This window comes from Astyanax mexicanus, chromosome 25 (genome assembly GCF_023375975.1).
Source record: "Astyanax mexicanus isolate ESR-SI-001 chromosome 25, AstMex3_surface, whole genome shotgun sequence".
NCBI lineage: Eukaryota > Metazoa > Chordata > Actinopteri > Characiformes > Acestrorhamphidae > Astyanax > Astyanax mexicanus.
The window spans coordinates 4,080,758-4,099,251 of NC_064432.1; the positions used below are offsets into that span (position 1 = coordinate 4,080,758).

General features: G+C 37.2%; 1 protein-coding gene and 1 long non-coding RNA gene across 3 annotated transcripts in view; both read left to right on the forward strand.

The window, feature by feature from the left end:
• Positions 1-11,138, forward strand: part of dlc1 (DLC1 Rho GTPase activating protein) — a 134,084-nt gene extending 122,946 nt beyond the window's left edge. For both annotated transcript variants that reach the window (XM_049472219.1, XM_049472220.1), the window contains 6 exons: positions 1,378-1,591; positions 1,741-1,855; positions 5,393-5,590; positions 7,312-7,529; positions 8,541-8,714; positions 10,217-11,138. In XM_049472219.1, the coding sequence (XP_049328176.1) occupies positions 1,378-1,591; positions 1,741-1,855; positions 5,393-5,590; positions 7,312-7,529; positions 8,541-8,714; positions 10,217-10,316 (1,019 nt within the window). In that variant the 3' untranslated portion in view covers positions 10,317-11,138. The remainder of the gene's footprint in view (positions 1-1,377; positions 1,592-1,740; positions 1,856-5,392; positions 5,591-7,311; positions 7,530-8,540; positions 8,715-10,216) is intronic.
• Positions 11,139-13,355: 2,217 nt separating this feature from the next.
• On the forward strand, positions 13,356-18,190 carry LOC125787661 (uncharacterized). The gene is made up of 3 exons (XR_007429466.1): positions 13,356-13,675; positions 16,877-17,054; positions 18,122-18,190. It is a non-coding gene; the product is annotated as an uncharacterized LOC125787661 (long non-coding RNA).
• The last annotated feature ends 304 nt before the right edge of the window (positions 18,191-18,494 follow it).

Genomic DNA, 18,494 nt, shown 5'->3' on the forward strand with positions numbered 1-18,494 from the left:
GCGGTCTATAAGGGTCAGTTTGAGTGAATGGACTCTAGTGTCTTGGTGTGTGGGGGTCCCCCGCGGCATTTTGGGTATTATGCCCAAGGGAGCCCTTCAAGAACTATGAAGAGGGTGAGTGAATGCTGAATGTCAGTTATGTAAGAGTGTTATCTCCACCCTTGGGCTATGGAAATGAAAGACCACAGAGAACCACAAGTGTGTACACACACACACACACACACAGAGGCCACTTGTGTGAGAGGAATGTGGAGACCTCCCTAATCATTGGGGTCAGCTATACACACACACACACACACACACACATGGTCGATTCTAAGAAATATTGGTTGTTTTCTTCAAAAATCTAGACTTTAAAGCAACCTAAGAAAACTTTTATACCAAAATAATTCGGAGATTAGCGACACTAGGGGGCGCTCTCAAAGGAAAACACAATAAATGCATCTCTAAGAAAAGGCGATTTCCTTTTTTTCCTCAACAAAAAACACCAAAAACGACTTTAGCATGATGCTGCCACCACCATGCTTCACTGTTGGAAAAGTGAACACTGAGGAATAGCCAGTGATAATCTTTTGATACATAATCAAACATAACGCCTGTACGTCTCTCTCTAAGTTATAGCTATTGCTGACAAATCTGTTTCTGTAGAGAAGCACTGCCAATAAAAGACCACTCACTCAAACAAATGAACAAACATGGCAAAGGGCATGGGCAAAAGGTGTATAAAGCCCCCCAGTACTGAACTGTAAAGCAGTGAAACTGTGGAACTGGGTTCTCTGGAACGATGGTGCTCCATCCAACACTTTTAAGATGAGTTGGGGAGTTGCAAATGAGGTGATCATAAAAAAAAAGGTTTTTAATACCCTTGATTTCAGAACAAGTGTCTATATATTGTATATCGTCGCTGTCCAATTAAAAAAAAAACTTCTCTCCAAAACAATAACTTTACAGGAGAGAGAAAAAACCTTCTAAACTTTCAATGGAAGCCAATGTAAAAAGAGTTTATTTCAGGTAATTTCGAATTTTCGAGCTTCTATTGGTCCGTTCATCAAAAAAAAAAATTGGCACAGTGTAAGAGACAGTTTATCTGTTCAAATTATGTAGTAAAATAAAAATCGAGAACAAAAATGTAGAAGTGTTTTTTAATAGGACAGCGACGATATATATACACAGACCAGGACACGCAGTGTCACTAATGTGAAGCACCACGAAGCTATCTGAGTACTCATAAAAAGCAGCCTCTCTTGGATAATCATTAACATTTAGCCTGCTAAACACGAGTAAATGAGTGAGTGAGTGAGTCTACATTACTGAACATCTACTTTATCATCTCTCTCTCTCTCTCTCTCTCTCTCTCTCTCTCTCTCTCTTTCTCAGACATGCCCGTAGATCAGCGTCTGCAGGCGGTTCGAGCTGCCGTTCTGCTGCTACCCGACGAAAGCCGCGAGACCCTGCAGACTCTGCTGTGTTTCCTGAGCGACGTCACGGCCAACGTGCGGGAGAACCAGATGACCTGCATGAACCTGGCCGTGTGCCTCGCGCCGTCACTCTTCCACCTCAACACGGTCAAGAGGGATGCGTCCTCACCCAGGTTTGTTTAACTTTTCTACTTTTGAACCTGTTCTGTTGTATCCCTTCCCTTGTTTGAAGAACTTGAAGAAGAAGACAAGGTTGCTGAGCTTTCGTTCGTAATTCAAGCATCTTTCCAGAGATGTGTGTTAATGACGGTTTGTGTTTCAGGGTGATGAGCAGGAAGAATGCGCTTGGGAAGCCTGACCAAAGAGATTTAAACGAAAACCTTGCAGCTACACATGGCCTGGCACACATGATCCAGGAGTGCAGGAAACTCTTCCAGGTTAGATACACTTATACTTTAAAACTGCTGCGTGTATGTCGACGACATGCTAGTTTCTTTCTGTATTTCCAGCTTTTCAAGCCCCTTGACCAACAAAGACCAGCTCAGACTTTCAAAAAAACCTTTAAGAATTGTCTTTTTTAGAATGAGAACATTGACTTCCTTGTTGTTCAGTGACTCCAGTGTTGTTTTAGCTTTAAGCCCAAGCTCAAAGACCAACTTTCTACAAAGCTTCCGTTTCTAACAGTATTCTGCACCATCCTTTCACCTTCATATTTAACAAAAAGCCCAGTCAGTCCCTTCTAAAGAACGGCCTCCTCACAATATGATGCTCCCACCACCATGCTTCACTGTTGGGATGGGGTTAGTTGAGGAATGGGCAGTGTCAGCACAACATCCACCTAATGCAGATATTCTCAGTGAATGTTCAAAATGTGTACAATAGGATGTCACGGCCTGTAATCTAGGCTTTTATTTTTCAAGCCGTATCTCCCTGTACTCTGCACTTGTTTTAACTAGATACTCCACTGAGAAATACCACATCCACACTATATGATACTACCACCACCATGTTTCACTTCTGTTTTGTCTTTTTAAAAACGACTGAGCACAAACAGTCCTTCCTGGCCTGTAATCTTCTATGGTTATGATTGTCTTGAAATCTAGACATTGCTAATTAACCACTTCCTGTATTATATGTATTAATACTTAATTATAATACTACCACCACCATGCTTCACTGTTGGGCTGGTGCGTGTTACAGACACTATAGAGACCGACATCTTCAGAAGCACAGGCTTACCTCAGCCAAGCAGGAATTTTGTAAACACTGTTATGCAAGGTAGTGACCTTGTATGAGGACACAGCAAAGACCTCGGCTGTTCTAGCGACACACACACACACACACACCCACACACATCTTGACATACCTTTCATGCCTTTGGAGTATAAGTGCTTCATTGGATAAGAACAAAATAATGAAAGTCAGCAGAAGTCAAACAACATCACAAATCCAATTCGGGAGCCGACTCAAATCAGATCTGACACACCATTATGGGTCCATGCAGACACATTTACACACACACACGTTTGTTTTTATACAAAGTCTGGACATGGGGTTGTACATACATACATACAGTATACATACATTATATATATATATATATATATATATATATATATATATATATATATATATATATATATGTGTCATGCAAAAAACCTTTGTTCACTTTTTAGTCATATTATGAATCTGGCTCTTCATTATGTCTGAATTTCATGATTAATTGACCAATAGAAATTACTCAGAAATTACTTCCAGTTAATATTTTTGATAAATAATGTATCTATTAGGGGTGGGCGATGTGGCCCTAAAATAATATCACGATATTTTCTGGCATTTTCTGGCGACAACGATACTCTTGATGTAAATATGAAAAATACTAATATATATATATATATATATATATATATATATATATATATATATATATTTCAACAAATTGTTGCAACAAAATGAAAATTAAATTGTATTATTGCCTATGATATGACGTGGCACACTTTTTAACTGGGTTATTAATAAATACAATATCAATGATCCTGAATGTCATGATATTAATAATACTAATAATGACTCCAAATATCTCCATATATCCAGGATTAAAATAAAATAAATGATACTGAACAGATATAATCAGTCTTTAGTAGATATATAATGAGAAATTAGAACAGTGTAATATCTTTTCTTGTGCTAAAAACTAAAAAAATAAAAAGCAAAAAAAGTAGTTCCCTGATAGTGATAGTGATAATTAGGGGTTGGTGATATGGCACGATATTCCAGAGTATAATATTGTTTACAATATTCAAAAATGTAAATTATTTTATGTGTTATTACTGCGTATGATGCGATATGGCACAATCCTGATATCTATATGTGATAATAATGTGCCTTGAGTATATATATATATATGAAATACATACATGTGTATGTATATGAAAGTATCCATACCTAACAATGTTTATATGCTTTGTATATGTTATAGTTATGGAAATATCTATATATAATGATAGGTCTATGCATATTGGAGCTATGCACACAAACTTCCACTCACACACACACACACACACACACACACACACACTGACTGCAGTGTAACAAGCCTGCTTTTTCCTTATTTTCCCTCTAATTAACTCCTTCATTGGATTAAGCCAATCCACTCCAGTCCCACAGCCGGTAAATAATTTGATATCTGCTGACGATTTCTGTGGCGAAGGGCTAATTATAGTCATCCAGCAGCTCTAAATAAGTTACAGCATGATAACATCTTTAATCTGACCCCTGCACCGGTCATCAGCGCACCCAGGAACAGGCCCAATGTTTTCACCAGGCGGAGATAACAGATTTATCTGTACAGGAGAAGGAGAGAGGGAGGAAACCCAAGTGAACAGGAAAAGGCCTGAAAGAATGACAGGACACACAGAGAGAGAGAGAAAGAGAGAGAGGGGAAGAGGCAAAAGAACAGGACACACACCAGTGCACGCAATGAGGAAACGAACAGGATATACACACACTCACACTTCCACACAAACAGGATCTGAGGAGCTCCAGCCGCCCTCAACTGAATTCATCAATGTTGATCACTGTTTTATAACAGTAACAAATGATACAGTATATGCAGGCTCCTCCCACAAGATATTTCTTTCATAATTACTGGTGTTGAAAATGCTGATATAAAACAATCCAGCTCTGTAAATGTAGAAATTAGGGTAAATAATAGAGGTGCGTCTCAAAAAAAAAATTATATCAGTGAAAAGTTACTTGTATAGATGTATTAAACACACAGAGTGATCTATTTGTAAGCGTTTATTTTGTTAATTGTTGATTATTATTACGACTTACAGCCAATGAAAACCCAAAAATCTGTGTCTCAGAAAATTAGAATATTATATAATTGCAATTGTTACTTTTGGGCAGTGTGCCAAGTCCTGCTGGAAAATGAAATCCTCATCTACATAAAAGTATCAGAACAGGAAAGCATCATGTGACCATCACTGATTGGTGGAAACTTCACACTAGACCTCAAGCAGTTTGGACTGTGTGTCTCTCCACTCTTCCTCCAGACTCTGGTCTCTTGATTTCTATATGAAATGTAAAATTTACTGATGATCAGTGATGGTTTGTTTGGAGAGACATGCTAATCATCTGCTGGTGTTGATCCACTGTGTTTTATTAGCTCTGCTACTGACAACTTTTATGGAGATGCGGATTTTCCAGCAGGACTTGGCACACTGCGCACACTGTAGCCAAAAGTACAAATTGCTCTTATATAATATTCTAATTTTCTGAGACACTGATTTTTGGGTTTTTCATTGGCTGTAAGCCAAAATCATAATCATCAACAATAAAAGAACTAAACGCTTAAAATAGATCACTCTGTGTGTTTAATACATCTATAAAATATAACACTCTAAATGTAGGTATGGTGTGGTGTATAGAATCATGACAGTGAGTTTATGGTGGATCCTCTCTCTGCTCAGGTACCGGAGGAGTTGTCTCGCTGCAGGAACTCGTATGTGGACCAGGCCCTGAGTCCACTGCGGATGGACGAGCTGCAGGACAGCTACAGGAGCGTGATGAAGGAGAACGTGGAGGCGCTGCTAAAGGAAGCTAAGGACCGGTTCAGGGGATACGAAAGCTGCGGGACTCCTGAAAACGCAGAACTGGCCTGTAGAAAGGTACGTGCATACGCACACACGCACACACACACACACACATGCACGTACACATGTAAATAGGAGTGGGCAATATTGTATCGTATACAATATATCGTGACAGCAATATCGTGATATTAAAAATCCATATCGTGATAATAGGGCTGTTCTGTCTTCAAAGTAGTCTATTATTTACTGTGAAGCTTTAGGTGTATTTATTGTATAATTGTTTTATTTAAGGCACTAAATATTCTGCAATATTATTTGCTGCATTATATTATTTTATGCTATTATTATTTGATTTGCCACATTATGTTTATGCTGTTAGACTATTATACTATATTCCTGAAATTAATTAATTATTTTAGTTTTCCTATATCGCCAAGTATATCGTTATCGCAAAAATACCCTGAAATATCGTGATATTATTTTAGAGCCATATCGCCCACCCCTACATGTAAATAATCCAGTAATTATACTAATACTAGGGATGCAACGGTTCTCTGTATTTTATGGAACCGTTCGGTTCAGCCTGTTCGGTTCGATACACCAGGATGGAGCGCGGTATTTCGGTGCGCGCACTAACAGAGCCAACGAAAAGAAGGAACGCACTGGTACTGAACGGCCAGGGGGAGGGGCTGCTGAGCGTGTGCTGCGCCCAGAGCTGCGTGATTATAACATTCTAATTGGAGATTTTTTTTTTTTTAACAGTTTGTTTTGTTACTTAAGGTTACAATAGATTTGAATGTTCATTATAGTTTAATTTTATTTTGTTTTCAAAAATTCAATTTTTCTCCGCAAATTCAGTTAGTTTTAATTCGTTTTTAAGGGTGGGTTTGTTAGTTTTTTATTAGTTTTTACACATCATATCAGATAGATCGGGCGCCCCCTGCTGTTCGGTTTCAGAAAGCTGTGTAACCCCACCCATCCCCATAGGTTTCAATGGCAAAACAGAACAACTTTCAATTACTTTTTTTCCAATATACAGTAATTCTACCTCCATTATGTAAATGCAGCAGCTAGTGTAACCTCTGCTTATATTGTCAAATTTTTATATCCCCCCAGAATTCGTTTTTTAAAACGTTATTCAGCTCTATTCAAAAAAGTGTGGTTATTGTAAAAGGGCTGGTTATGTTCGGGACCAATAACAGACCGTCAGCTCCGCTCTGCAGCCTGTGACCTCGAGGCAGCCCTCAGGGGCGGGGTTATTTAAATGAGTAGGCTGTCTCTCCACAGAAACACAAAAACGAAGGGTGTTCTATCAGTGATTTCAGTTTGTTTTAGTTTTAGTTGTTTGAGTTTTATAAACTCTCAATACAGTTCCAGTTAGTTACCTTTTCTTCTTTTAATTATTGTTTTTATTAGTTTCAGTCAACAAAAATGTTTTTTTACTTTCAGTTTTCATTATTTCGTTCGTTTTTTTTTTAGTTAATGATAATACTTGGTTACTTAGCTATATTGTGATTATCACTCACGCCAGAGATTTATATAAAATAAAAATAGCATTAAAAAACAGATGCCTGTGTCAGAGACTATTTTTCAGGTTCGGTTTCAGAGAATCTAAGCTTTTTATATATTGATATAAATCCAAACCGAACCGATACCGTGGCTCAATAACCGTGATACGAACCGAACCATGGCCACACTGTACTGTTGCATCCCTAACTAATGCTATGAATGATACGGCGGAAAATATAATAATGTAATAATGCTGGGATAACAGTAACAGTGGCGTGGTTCTGCAGGTGAGCGACGGCCGGACTCTGCGACAGTGGAAGGTGTGTGTGGAGGTACCGGTGGCGCCGGAGGAGGTTCTGCAGAGGATCCTGCGTGAGCAGGCCCGGTGGGACGAGGACCTGTTAGAGAGCAGGGTGGTGGAGACTCTGGATGGATCCTCGGAGGTGTATCAGTATGTCCGAAACACCATGGCTCCACATCCGCCCACGGACCACGTGGTGCTCAGGTGAGAGACAGAGAGACACATACACATTTTTAGTGTGTGTGTGTGTGTGTGTGTGTGTGTGAAAAATATGAGTATGCACAAGTACAAGACATGTGCCAGATGTGTATTTGTGATATTTATTACACCATGGCGCCATCTAGTGGCAGCCAATTATAATAACTAAAGAAGTGTGCACAGATACATTATTTTAAATGTATTAAATGGAGCACCATTATTCCAATGATTCTGCTGGGCTTTATACCCATCTAGCCCACACCCGGCATTAATACTAGTGCCAAATGACTCCTGTTTATTAGCAGGTCATTGTCAATCGTTGGTGCAAGTAAATGTACAGTAATTACCATTACTTAGAAAAGTAATAAACACTAATAAATGGGTAAGCAAATGCTTAAATTAATACTTAGTTAAGAAATGTTAATTGTTAAGCATTCAAATTTAGTACTGTTTAATAACGTCGTAAAGAAAAATAATAATATATTAATAACTAGTGTCTTAATTGTCTGATAATTAATTACTTTCGAGTGAGCGAGCTCTAAAAAAAAAGAGATACCACTTAAAAATGATGAGTTTCTTCAATTTTACTAAGTTGAAAACCTCTGGAATATAATCAAGAAGAAGATGGATGATCACAAACCATCAAACCAAATTTTTTGCACCAGGAGTAAAGCAGCATAAAGTTATCCAAAAGCAGTGTGTAAGACTGGTGGAGGAGAACATGATGCCAAGATGCATGAAAAAAAAAACTGTGATTAAAAACCACCAGGGTTATTCCACCAAATATTGATTTCTGAATTCTTAAAACTCTTTATGAATATGAACTTGTTTTCTTTGCATTATTTAAGGTCGTCTGAAAGCTCTGCATCTTTTTTTGTTATTTCAGCCATTTCTCATTTTCTGCAAATAAATGCTCTAAATGACAATATTTTTATTTGGAATTTGGGAGAAATGTTGTCTGTAGTTTATAGAATAAAACAATATATGTGTGTGTGTGTGTGTGTGTGTGTTTTGTAGGTCATGGTTGACCGACCTCCCTAAAGGCGCGTGTGCGCTGGTGTGTGTGTCGGTGGATCACAAGGCCGCGGCGGTGTTGGGCGTGCGCACTAACGTCCTGACGTCACGCTACTTTATCGAACCCTGCGGGAATAACAAGAGCCGCCTCACACACATCTCCAGGACAGACTGCAGGTAACAAACACACACACACACACACACACATTGTGCATCTCTACGTTTTTTACTATCCTCCTTTCATCCTGTTCTTCAACGGTCAGGATCCCACAGGAGAGAAAACCACCACAGATCAGCTATTATTATTATTATTTGGGTCATTCATTCTCAGCACTGTTGTTACTGCACTGAAATGGTGGAGGTGTGTGTTAGTAGTGTGTGTTGTTCTGCTGGTGGGAGTGGATCAGATACAGCAGTGCTGCTGGAGTTTTTATACTCAGTGTTAATGCTCTAACTTTACAGCTAAAGTTAGGTAGTGGAGTAGTCGAGCAGATAAGTATCTAATTCTGGGGTGTCCAAACTACGGCCCGCGGGCCATTTGCGGCTTGTTTCCTTTTTTGGAGCGGCCCGTGAGGTATTTTAGAAATAGAATGAAAGTTGTCCCGCTGTTAAGCAGGTTTTTATAATGTGAGATTCAAAGTTTGAATGCTAGGCGTCAGAAACGGGCCAAAGAGTCTAAAAGCGGAGAGAGTGCGCATTTCTAGCGCAGAAAAACGGGCCAAAGAGTCTAAAAGCGGAGAGGGTGCGCATTTCTAGCGCAGAAAAACGGGCCAAAGAGTCTAAAAGCGGAGAAGGTGTGCATTTCTAGCGCAGTAAAACGGGCCAAAGAGTCTAAAAGCGGAGAGGGTGCGCATTTTTAGCACAGAAAATCAGGCCAAAAAGTCTAAAAGCGGAGAGAGTGCGCATTTCTAGCACAGAAAAACGGGCCAAAGAGTCTAAAAGCGGAGAGAGTGCGCATTTCTAGCGCAGAAAAACGGGCCAAAGAGTCTAAAAGCGGAGAGGGTGCGCATTTTTAGCGCAGAAAATCAGGCCAAAAAGTCTAAAAGCGGAGAGAGTGCCCATTTTTAGCGCAGAAAATCGGGGCAAAGAGTCTAAAAGCAGAGAGGGTGCGCATTTCTAGCGCAGAAAAACAGAGTCTAAATGTTGCCGTAATTAAGGAGTTTAATATTAAGAGACATCATGAAATTAAACATCAATTTGAAAAATCTTAGTTTACACAACACTGTCAAAGATAAAGATAGTAAGTCAAGTAAAATGATGTGTAAATGAAAGTAATCAGGAAATGTATTATTTAAAGTGGTATATTTCATTATTTGTTTTATTACAGAGTCTGTGGCCCGTGACTTCAAATATATTTCTCCTTCTGGCCCCCAACAAAAAAAGTTTGGACACCCCTGGTCTAATTGAATGGACAGTGGTCAAACACAATGTTTAAAAACTCCAGCAGCACTGCTGTGCTGAGAGTGCAATACTCACCACCCAAATAACAGCTGATCTGTGGTTGTCCTGTGGGGTCCTGAGCATTTATATAAAAAAAAAAACTGAAGAGTAACAGATACAGGACTACAGTCTCTTATTATAGAACTACGCATTGCTTCTATATGATCAGTGGAGCTGAATAAATGGTCATAATGTTTCATCTAACCCTTCATTTTCTTCTTCTACTCTCTCTCCTCCAGGGGGCGCTGCCCGGAGTGGTACAATAAGCTGTACGGCCACCTGAGCGTCTCTGAACTGGTGCGAATACGAGACTCCTTCACCTGCCCACTGGACAAATAAACACACACACACACACACACACACACACACACACACACCTGGAGTGTGTTCTACCTTCTGAATCTCCCCATATCCACAATTAGTGGACTCTCAAAGGGAGAGGAGGAGGAGGAGGAGAAGCAGACAGACAGTGACTGCACAGTGATTCATACAAAAGCTACAAACAACAAAGGACAGAAAGAGAGAGAGAGAAAGAGAGAGAGAGAGGACACACTTGCTATTATGACATCATAATAGACATTGTCATGGACGGGAGAGCGCTACGGCTTCTGAGAAGCAAGAAAATACATGTTTGTGTGTATGTGTGTGAGAGAGTGTGTGTGAGATAGAGAGAAAGAGAGAGAAAGAAAGAAAGAGAGAGAGAGAGAGAGAGAGAGAGAGAGAGAGAGAGAGAGATGTACAAGTCTATTGCCTGGCTATTGTTGACAAATGAGATGTATTCCATGCACTGGGACCCTACTGCAAAATACAAAATACTATGTACGCTTAGACTTAGTCTGTATAGTGTGTGTGTGTGTGTGTGTGTGTGTGTGTGTGTGTGTGTGTGTGTGTGTGTGTGTGAGTGTGTGTGTGTGTCATATTATTAGTCGCCTGCATCCGCATGGTTATCTACAGCTCTTTCACCACATCTGCTAATAAAACCATTAGATGGACTGAAGGATGGATGGACAGATGGATGGATAAAAGGATGAATGGATGGATGGACGGATGGACGAATACGAGTATGGAGGTGTAAAAATGAACAGAAGAAAGAAAGAAGTGTAAGGCACGGATGAGGGTGGCTGGAACACCTTGTACGAGAAAAAAAAAAAAAAAAGATGGACGAGAAAAAGAAGGCAAAACAGTGGACCAACGTACTAATGGACCAAAACTTAAACACATTGAGCGTGGACCACGTATCTCCCAAACCCAACGGTGGAATGGGAGAGGAACTGAGCAGGAACTGGTTAAAGTGGGAGAGAAAACAGAAGGGATTCTACTAAAATACTGAAAGGAAATACTTAGCGGTCAGTTTTTCCCCTTTACCCAAAATCAAGCTGCTCAGAAAGGACTTTAACTGTGCTTCAGAGCTAAAAAGCTAATGTAGCTAACACAAAATATAAAAACTAATGTACAGCAAATTGTTCCTAAAAGACGAATGTCTATGTAAAAACTAAAATACTGTCATTTTTAACTAGCATGCTAGCATGCTTCACTTCATGTTTACGTAAATGTCAGCAGTAAAGCGCTACCGTTTATTTACAGATTTCCTCTAAGGCTGGGTGCAGCAGCATTAGCATTACTAAACTGAGGAACCTAGCAGTTCGTCCCACGTACTTTTAACTTTTAACACGGTAAACATGTAGGCTACAGCCCAATATCCTTGCATCTGAACAGCAAAAAAAGAGCTAGTGCTTAGCGGCTAATGCTAATGCTGCTCCAGAAGTGATAGCCAGGGTCAGCAGCAGGCAACAGTCCAATAATATTCACCATTCATTCACCTCAGAATGGCAAAAGAGCAAATGCTTAGCGTGGTTAGTGGCTAATGCTAACTAATAATGCTGCTCCAGCCTTGGTGCTGGAGATACTTCACTAAAACTCCTGTATAACTCTGTACTTCAGCGGAGAGGCTTTACTGCTCCTTAATTCCTGGCTGGTTTAATTCATTCATAAGGGGCACTGTTGATTTTTTTGGGGGGGTAAGATTAAAGGGTTTTAAGTGTGTATTGCTAACAATGCTTACCTGAGGCAAATGCTAAATACGTTAAATAGGTAACCTGGGATCTAAAAAGAGGGGAAAATGTTCACTGAATTTGCCGTAAGACAAATAGGTGTTTTAACTCGAAACAAACTGTAAAATGTGTAAAAAAAAAAATTAAACTAGACAATCGTAACAAAACTAAAAGTTAAGTAGACATGAAATGTTTGATTTTTATGCAGGAAAAAAATAGATTTTAAAATCCAATTTTAGGCCATTTTTTTATTTTTACAATTAATTAATATAAAACCTTTCTATGTAAAGCTTAAATAGAAATCTGACCAAAAAGAAAATTGTCAAAAATGCCTGTTAAATGTCTGTTAAGGGGTTTTTAACTAGCAACTATTACAGTTAACTCAAGTGGCACGTAATCACAGCAACAACCGATATCTGAGGTAAACAGAGTGCAGCAGAAGTGTATAGCCATGCTATTAGCACTGTGCAACTATTCATTTTGCTATGCTATGCTAGTTCTATGCTACTTTAGCTCATATTTACAGATAACTGTAAAACATGCAAGTATGTATTAATCTAGACATGCAATTAGCACAATGCTAATCAATGTTGTATACGCGTAAGATACATTACTTGTTAGCTAGCTACATTAGCCTCGTAGCTCCAGCGCTAAAACTGAAGCAGGTTAGCAAAACAGCAGCTTTTTGGGTGAGGGGGAAATGAGAGAGTTGTTTCTCTAAAAGGACGGAAGCAGTAATTTCTCTGACAGTAATCAAACCCCTGATATGAAGTAAACCTGTAAAACCGTAACTAACTGTATCCGCTTTCTTTCACGCAATGACGAGATCTTGGACGTTTTCCAAATGCAGCAGTTTCAAAAAATACGCATCCAGCTAACAGTCTTGTGCCGTAAACGTGTGTGTGTGTACATCAAGATAACGCATGACAATGAAAGTTAATTTAAAAGCTTTTGTGTATTTAAAGCACAGATATATTGTCCGTTTTGTATGTATCTTATTTTATTGTAAATGTTATCCCCTTTTAAGTTACAGAAATGAAAAGAATGTTTTATCTTTTTTATTATTATTAATATTATTTCTGTACAGATTAATCACAAAGTGCACTATTAAATGTATTAAAAATAAAGATAATACATCAAAATCGTTTTTTTTTTTATTTGCCTGATTTTTTAAAGGGCCCGGTCTTATGCCTGGGTCGTATCAATATATGCAAATATGGGCGTGTGAAATGTTCCAAAAAATGTAAATAATTTTCTCTACTTATTTAAGTCATTTGTAATGAAAAATCAGGTTCTCATGAATGGTCCAAAATTTCACCAAACGGTAATACTATAGCCTTACGTAATTTGGTGATTTTGGTGAAAAATGAAAAGTGTTTTTTATTGCATATCTGAATAAAACTGGATACATTTCACCATGCCCAGGGGGGTTCCCTGCTTATTTGATTCATTTTTCATGGAAAAATTGAGGTTTTATGAATGGTCCAAAATTACACCAAATGGTAATACTATAGCCTTACGTAATTTGGTGATTTTGGTGAAAAATGAAAAGTGTTTTTTATTGCATATCTGAATACAATTCAATACATTTCACCATGCCCAGGGGTTTTCCCTACTTATTTGAGTCATTTTTCATGGAAAAATCAGGTTTTCATGAATGGTCCAAAATTACACCAAAAGCCTTACGTAATTTGGTGATTTTGGTGAAAAATGAAAAGTGTTTTTATTGCATATCTGAATACAATTCAATACATTTCACCATGCCCAGGGGTTTTCCCTACTTATTTGAGCCATTTTTCATGGAAAAATCAGGTTCTCATGAATGGTCCAAAATTACACCAAAAGGTAATACTATAGCCTTACGTAATTTGGTGATTTTGGTGAAAAATGAAAAGTGTTTTTTATTGCATATCTGAATATATTAGGGTACATTTCACCATGCCCAGGGGTTTTCCCTGCTTATTTGATTCATTTTTCATGGAAAAATCAGGTTTTCATGAATGGTCCAAAATCACACCAAAAGGTAATACTATAGCCTTACCTAATTTGGTAAATTGGTGATATTGGTGAAAATTGAAAGGTGTTTTTTATTGCATATCTGAATAAAACTTGATACATTTCACCATGCCCAGGGGTTTTCCCTGCTTATTTGAGTCATTTTTCATGGAAAAATCAGGTTTTCATGAATGGTCCAAAATTACACCAAAAGGTAATACTATAGCCTTACGTAATTTGGTGATTTTGGTGAAAAATGAAAAGTGTTTTTTATTGCATATCTGAATAAAACTGGATACATTTCACCATGCACAGGGGGTTCCCTGCTTATTTGATTCATTTTTCATGGAAAAATCAGGTTTTCATGAATGGTCCAAAATCACACCAAAAGGTAATACTATAGCCTTACCTAATTTGGTAAATTGGTGATATTGGTGAAAATTGAAAGGTGTTTTTTATTGCATATCTGAATAAAACTTGATACATTTCACCATGCCCAGGGGTTTTCCCTGCTTATTTGAGTCATTTTTCATGGAAAAATCAGGTTTTCATGAATGGTCCAAAATTACACCAAAAGGTAATACTATAGCCTTACGTAATTTGGTGATTTTGGTGAAAAATGAAAAGTGTTTTTTATTGCATATCTGAATACAATTCAATACATTTCACCATGCCCAGGGGTTTTCCCTGCTTATTTGAGCCATTTTTCATGGAAAAATCAGGTTTTCATGAATGGTCCAAAATTACACCAAAAGGTAATACTATAGCCTTACGTAATTTGGTGATTTTGGTGAAAAATGAAAAGTGTTTTTTATTGCATATCTGAATAAAACTGGATACATTTCACCATGCCCAGGGGGGTTCCCTGCTTATTTGATTCATTTTTCATGGAAAAATTGAGGTTTTATGAATGGTCCAAAATTACACCAAAAAGTAATACTATAGCCTTACGTAATTTGGTGATTTTGGTGAAAAATGAAAAGTGTTTTTTATTGCATATCTGAATAAAACTGGATACATTTCACCATGCCCAGGGGGTTTCCCTGCTTATTTGATTCATTTTTCATGGAAAAATTGAGGTTTTATGAATGGTCCAAAATTACACCAAAAGGTAATACTATAGCCTTACGTAATTTGGTGAAAAATGAAAAGTGTTTTTATTGCATATCTGAATACAATTCAATACATTTCACCATGCCCAGGGGTTTTCCCTACTTATTTGAGCCATTTTTCATTGAAAAATCAGGTTCTCATGAATGGTCCAAAATTACACCAAAAGGTAATACTATAGCCTTACGTAATTTGGTGATTTTGATGAAAAATGAAAAGTGTTTTTTATTGCATATCTGAAAAAACTGGATACATTTCACCATGCCCAGGGGTTTTCCCTGCTTATTTGAGTCATTTTTCATGGAAAAATCAGGTTTTCATGAATGGTCCAAAATTACACCAAAAGGTAATACTATAGCCTTACGTAATTTGGTGATTTTGGTGAAAAATGAAAAGTGTTTTTTATTGCATATCTGAATAAAACTGGATACATTTCACCATGCCCAGGGGTTTTCCCTACTTATTTGAGTCATTTTTCATGGAAAAATCAGGTTTTCATGAATGGTCCAAAATTACACCAAAAGGTAATACTATAGCCTTACGTAATTTGGTAATTTTGGTGAAAAATGAAAAGTAATTTTTGTTGCATATCTGAATAAAACTGGATACATTTCACCATGCCCTAAGGTTTTCCCTACTTATTTGAGTCATTTTTCATGGAAAAATCAGGTTTTCATGAATGGTCCAAAATCACACCAAAAGGTAATACTATAGCCTTACCTAATTTGGTGATTTTGGTGAAAAATGAAAAGTGTTTTTTATTGCATATCTGAATAAAACTTGATACATTTCACCATGCCCAGGGGTTTTCCCTGCTTATTTGAGTCATTTTTCATGGAAAAATCAGGTTTTCATGAATGGTCCAAAATTACACCAAAAGGTAATACTATAGCCTTACGTAATTTGGTGATTTTGGTGAAAAATGAAAAGTGTTTTTTATTGCATATCTGAATACAATTCAATACATTTCACCATGCCCAGGGGTTTTCCCTGCTTATTTGAGTCATTTTTCATGGAAAAATCAGGTTTTCATGAATGGTCCAAAATTACACCAAATGGTAATACTATAGCCTTACGTAATTTGGTGATTTTGGTGAAAAATGAAAAGTGTTTTTTATTGCATATCTGAATAAAACTGGATACATTTCACCATGCCCAGGGGTTTTCCCTACTTATTTGAGTCATTTTTCATGGAAAAATCAGGTTTTCATGAATGGTCCAAAATTACACCAAAAGGTAATACTATAGCCTTACGTAATTTGGTGATTTTGGTGAAAAATGAAAAGTGTTTTTTATTGCATATCTGAATACAATTCAATACATTTCACCATGCCCAGGGGTTTTCCCTGCTTATTTGAGCCATTTTTCATTGAAAAATCAGGTTCTCATGAATGGTCCAAAATTACACCAAAAGGTAATACTATAGCCTTACGTAATTTGGTGATTTTGGTGAAAAATGAAAAGTAATTTTTGTTGCATATCTGAATAAAACTGGATACATTTCACCATGCCCTAAGGTTTTCCCTACTTATTTGAGCCATTTTTCATGGAAAAATCATGGTTTCATGAATGGTCCAAAATCACACCAAAAGGTAATACTATAGCCTTACCTAATTTGGTAAATTGGTGATATTGGTGAAAATTGAAAGGTGTTTTTTATTGCATATCTGAATAAAACTTGATACATTTCACCATGCCCAGGGGTTTTCCCTGCTTATTTGTCATTTTTCATGGAAAAATCAGGTTTTCATGAATGGTCCAAAATTACACCAAAAGGTAATACTATAGCCTTACGTAATTTGGTGATTTTGGTGAAAAATGAAAAGTGTTTTTTATTGCATATCTGAATACAATTCAATACATTTCACCATGCCCAGGGGTTTTCCCTGCTTATTTGATTCATTTTTCATGGAAAAATCAGGTTTTCATGAATGGTCCAAAATTACACCAAAAGGTAATACTATAGCCTTACGTAATTTGGTGATTTTGGTGAAAATTGAAAGGTGTTTTTTATTGCATATCTGAATAAAACTTGATACATTTCACCATGCTCAGGGGTTTTCCCTACTTATTTGAGTCATTTTTCATGGAAAAATCAGGTTTTCATGAATGGTCCAAAATTACACCAAAAGGTAATACTATAGCCTTACGTAATTTGGTGATTTTGGTGAAAAATGAAAAGTGTTTTTTATTGCATATCTGAAAAAAACTGGATACATTTCACCATGCCCAGGGGTTTTCCCTGCTTATTTGAGTCATTTTTCATGGAAAAATCAGGTTTTCATGAATGGTCCAAAATTACACCAAAAGGTAATACTATAGCCTTACGTAATTTGGTGATTTTGGTGGAAAATGAAAAGTGTTTTTTATTGCATATCTGAATATATTAGGGTACATTTCACCATGCCCAGGGGTTTTCCCTGCTTATTTGAGTCATTTTTCATGGAAAAATTGAGGTTTTATGAATGGTCCAAAATTACACCAAATGGTAATACTATAGCCTTACGTAATTTGGTGATTTTGGTGAAAAATGAAAAGTGTTTTTTATTGCATATCTGAAAAAACTGGATACATTTCACCATGCCCAGGGGTTTTCCCTGCTTATTTGAGTCATTTTTCATGGAAAAATCAGGTTTTCATGAATGGTCCAAAATTACACCAAAAGGTAATACTATAGCCTTACGTAATTTGGTGATTTTGGTGAAAAATGAAAAGTGTTTTTTATTGCATATCTGAATAAAACTGGATACATTTCACCATGCCCAGGGGGTTTCCCTGCTTATTTGATTCATTTTTCATGGAAAAATTGAGGTTTTATGAATGGTCCAAAATTACACCAAATGGTAATACTATAGCCTTACGTAATTTGGTGATTTTGGTGAAAAATGAAAAGTGTTTTTTATTGCATATCTGAATACAATTCAATACATTTCATCATGCCCAGGGCGTTTCCCTGCTTATTTGAGCCATTTTTCATTGAAAAATCAGGTTCTCATGAATGGTCCAAAATTACACCAAAAGGTAATACTATAGCCTTACGTAATTTGGTGATTTTGGTGAAAAATGAAAAGTAATTTTTGTTGCATATCTGAATAAAACTGGATACATTTCACCATGCCCAGGGGTTTTCCCTACGTATTTGAGTCATTTTTCATGGAAAAATCAAGGTTTCATAAATAGTCCAAAATTTCACCAAACAGTATAATATGGTGATTTTGGTGAAAAATGAAGTGTTTTTTATTGCATATCTGAAGACAATTCAATACATTTCACCATGCCCAGGGGTTTTCTTCACTTATTTAAATCATTTTTATGGAAAAATCAGGGTTTTATGAATGGTCCAAAATTACACCAAATGGTA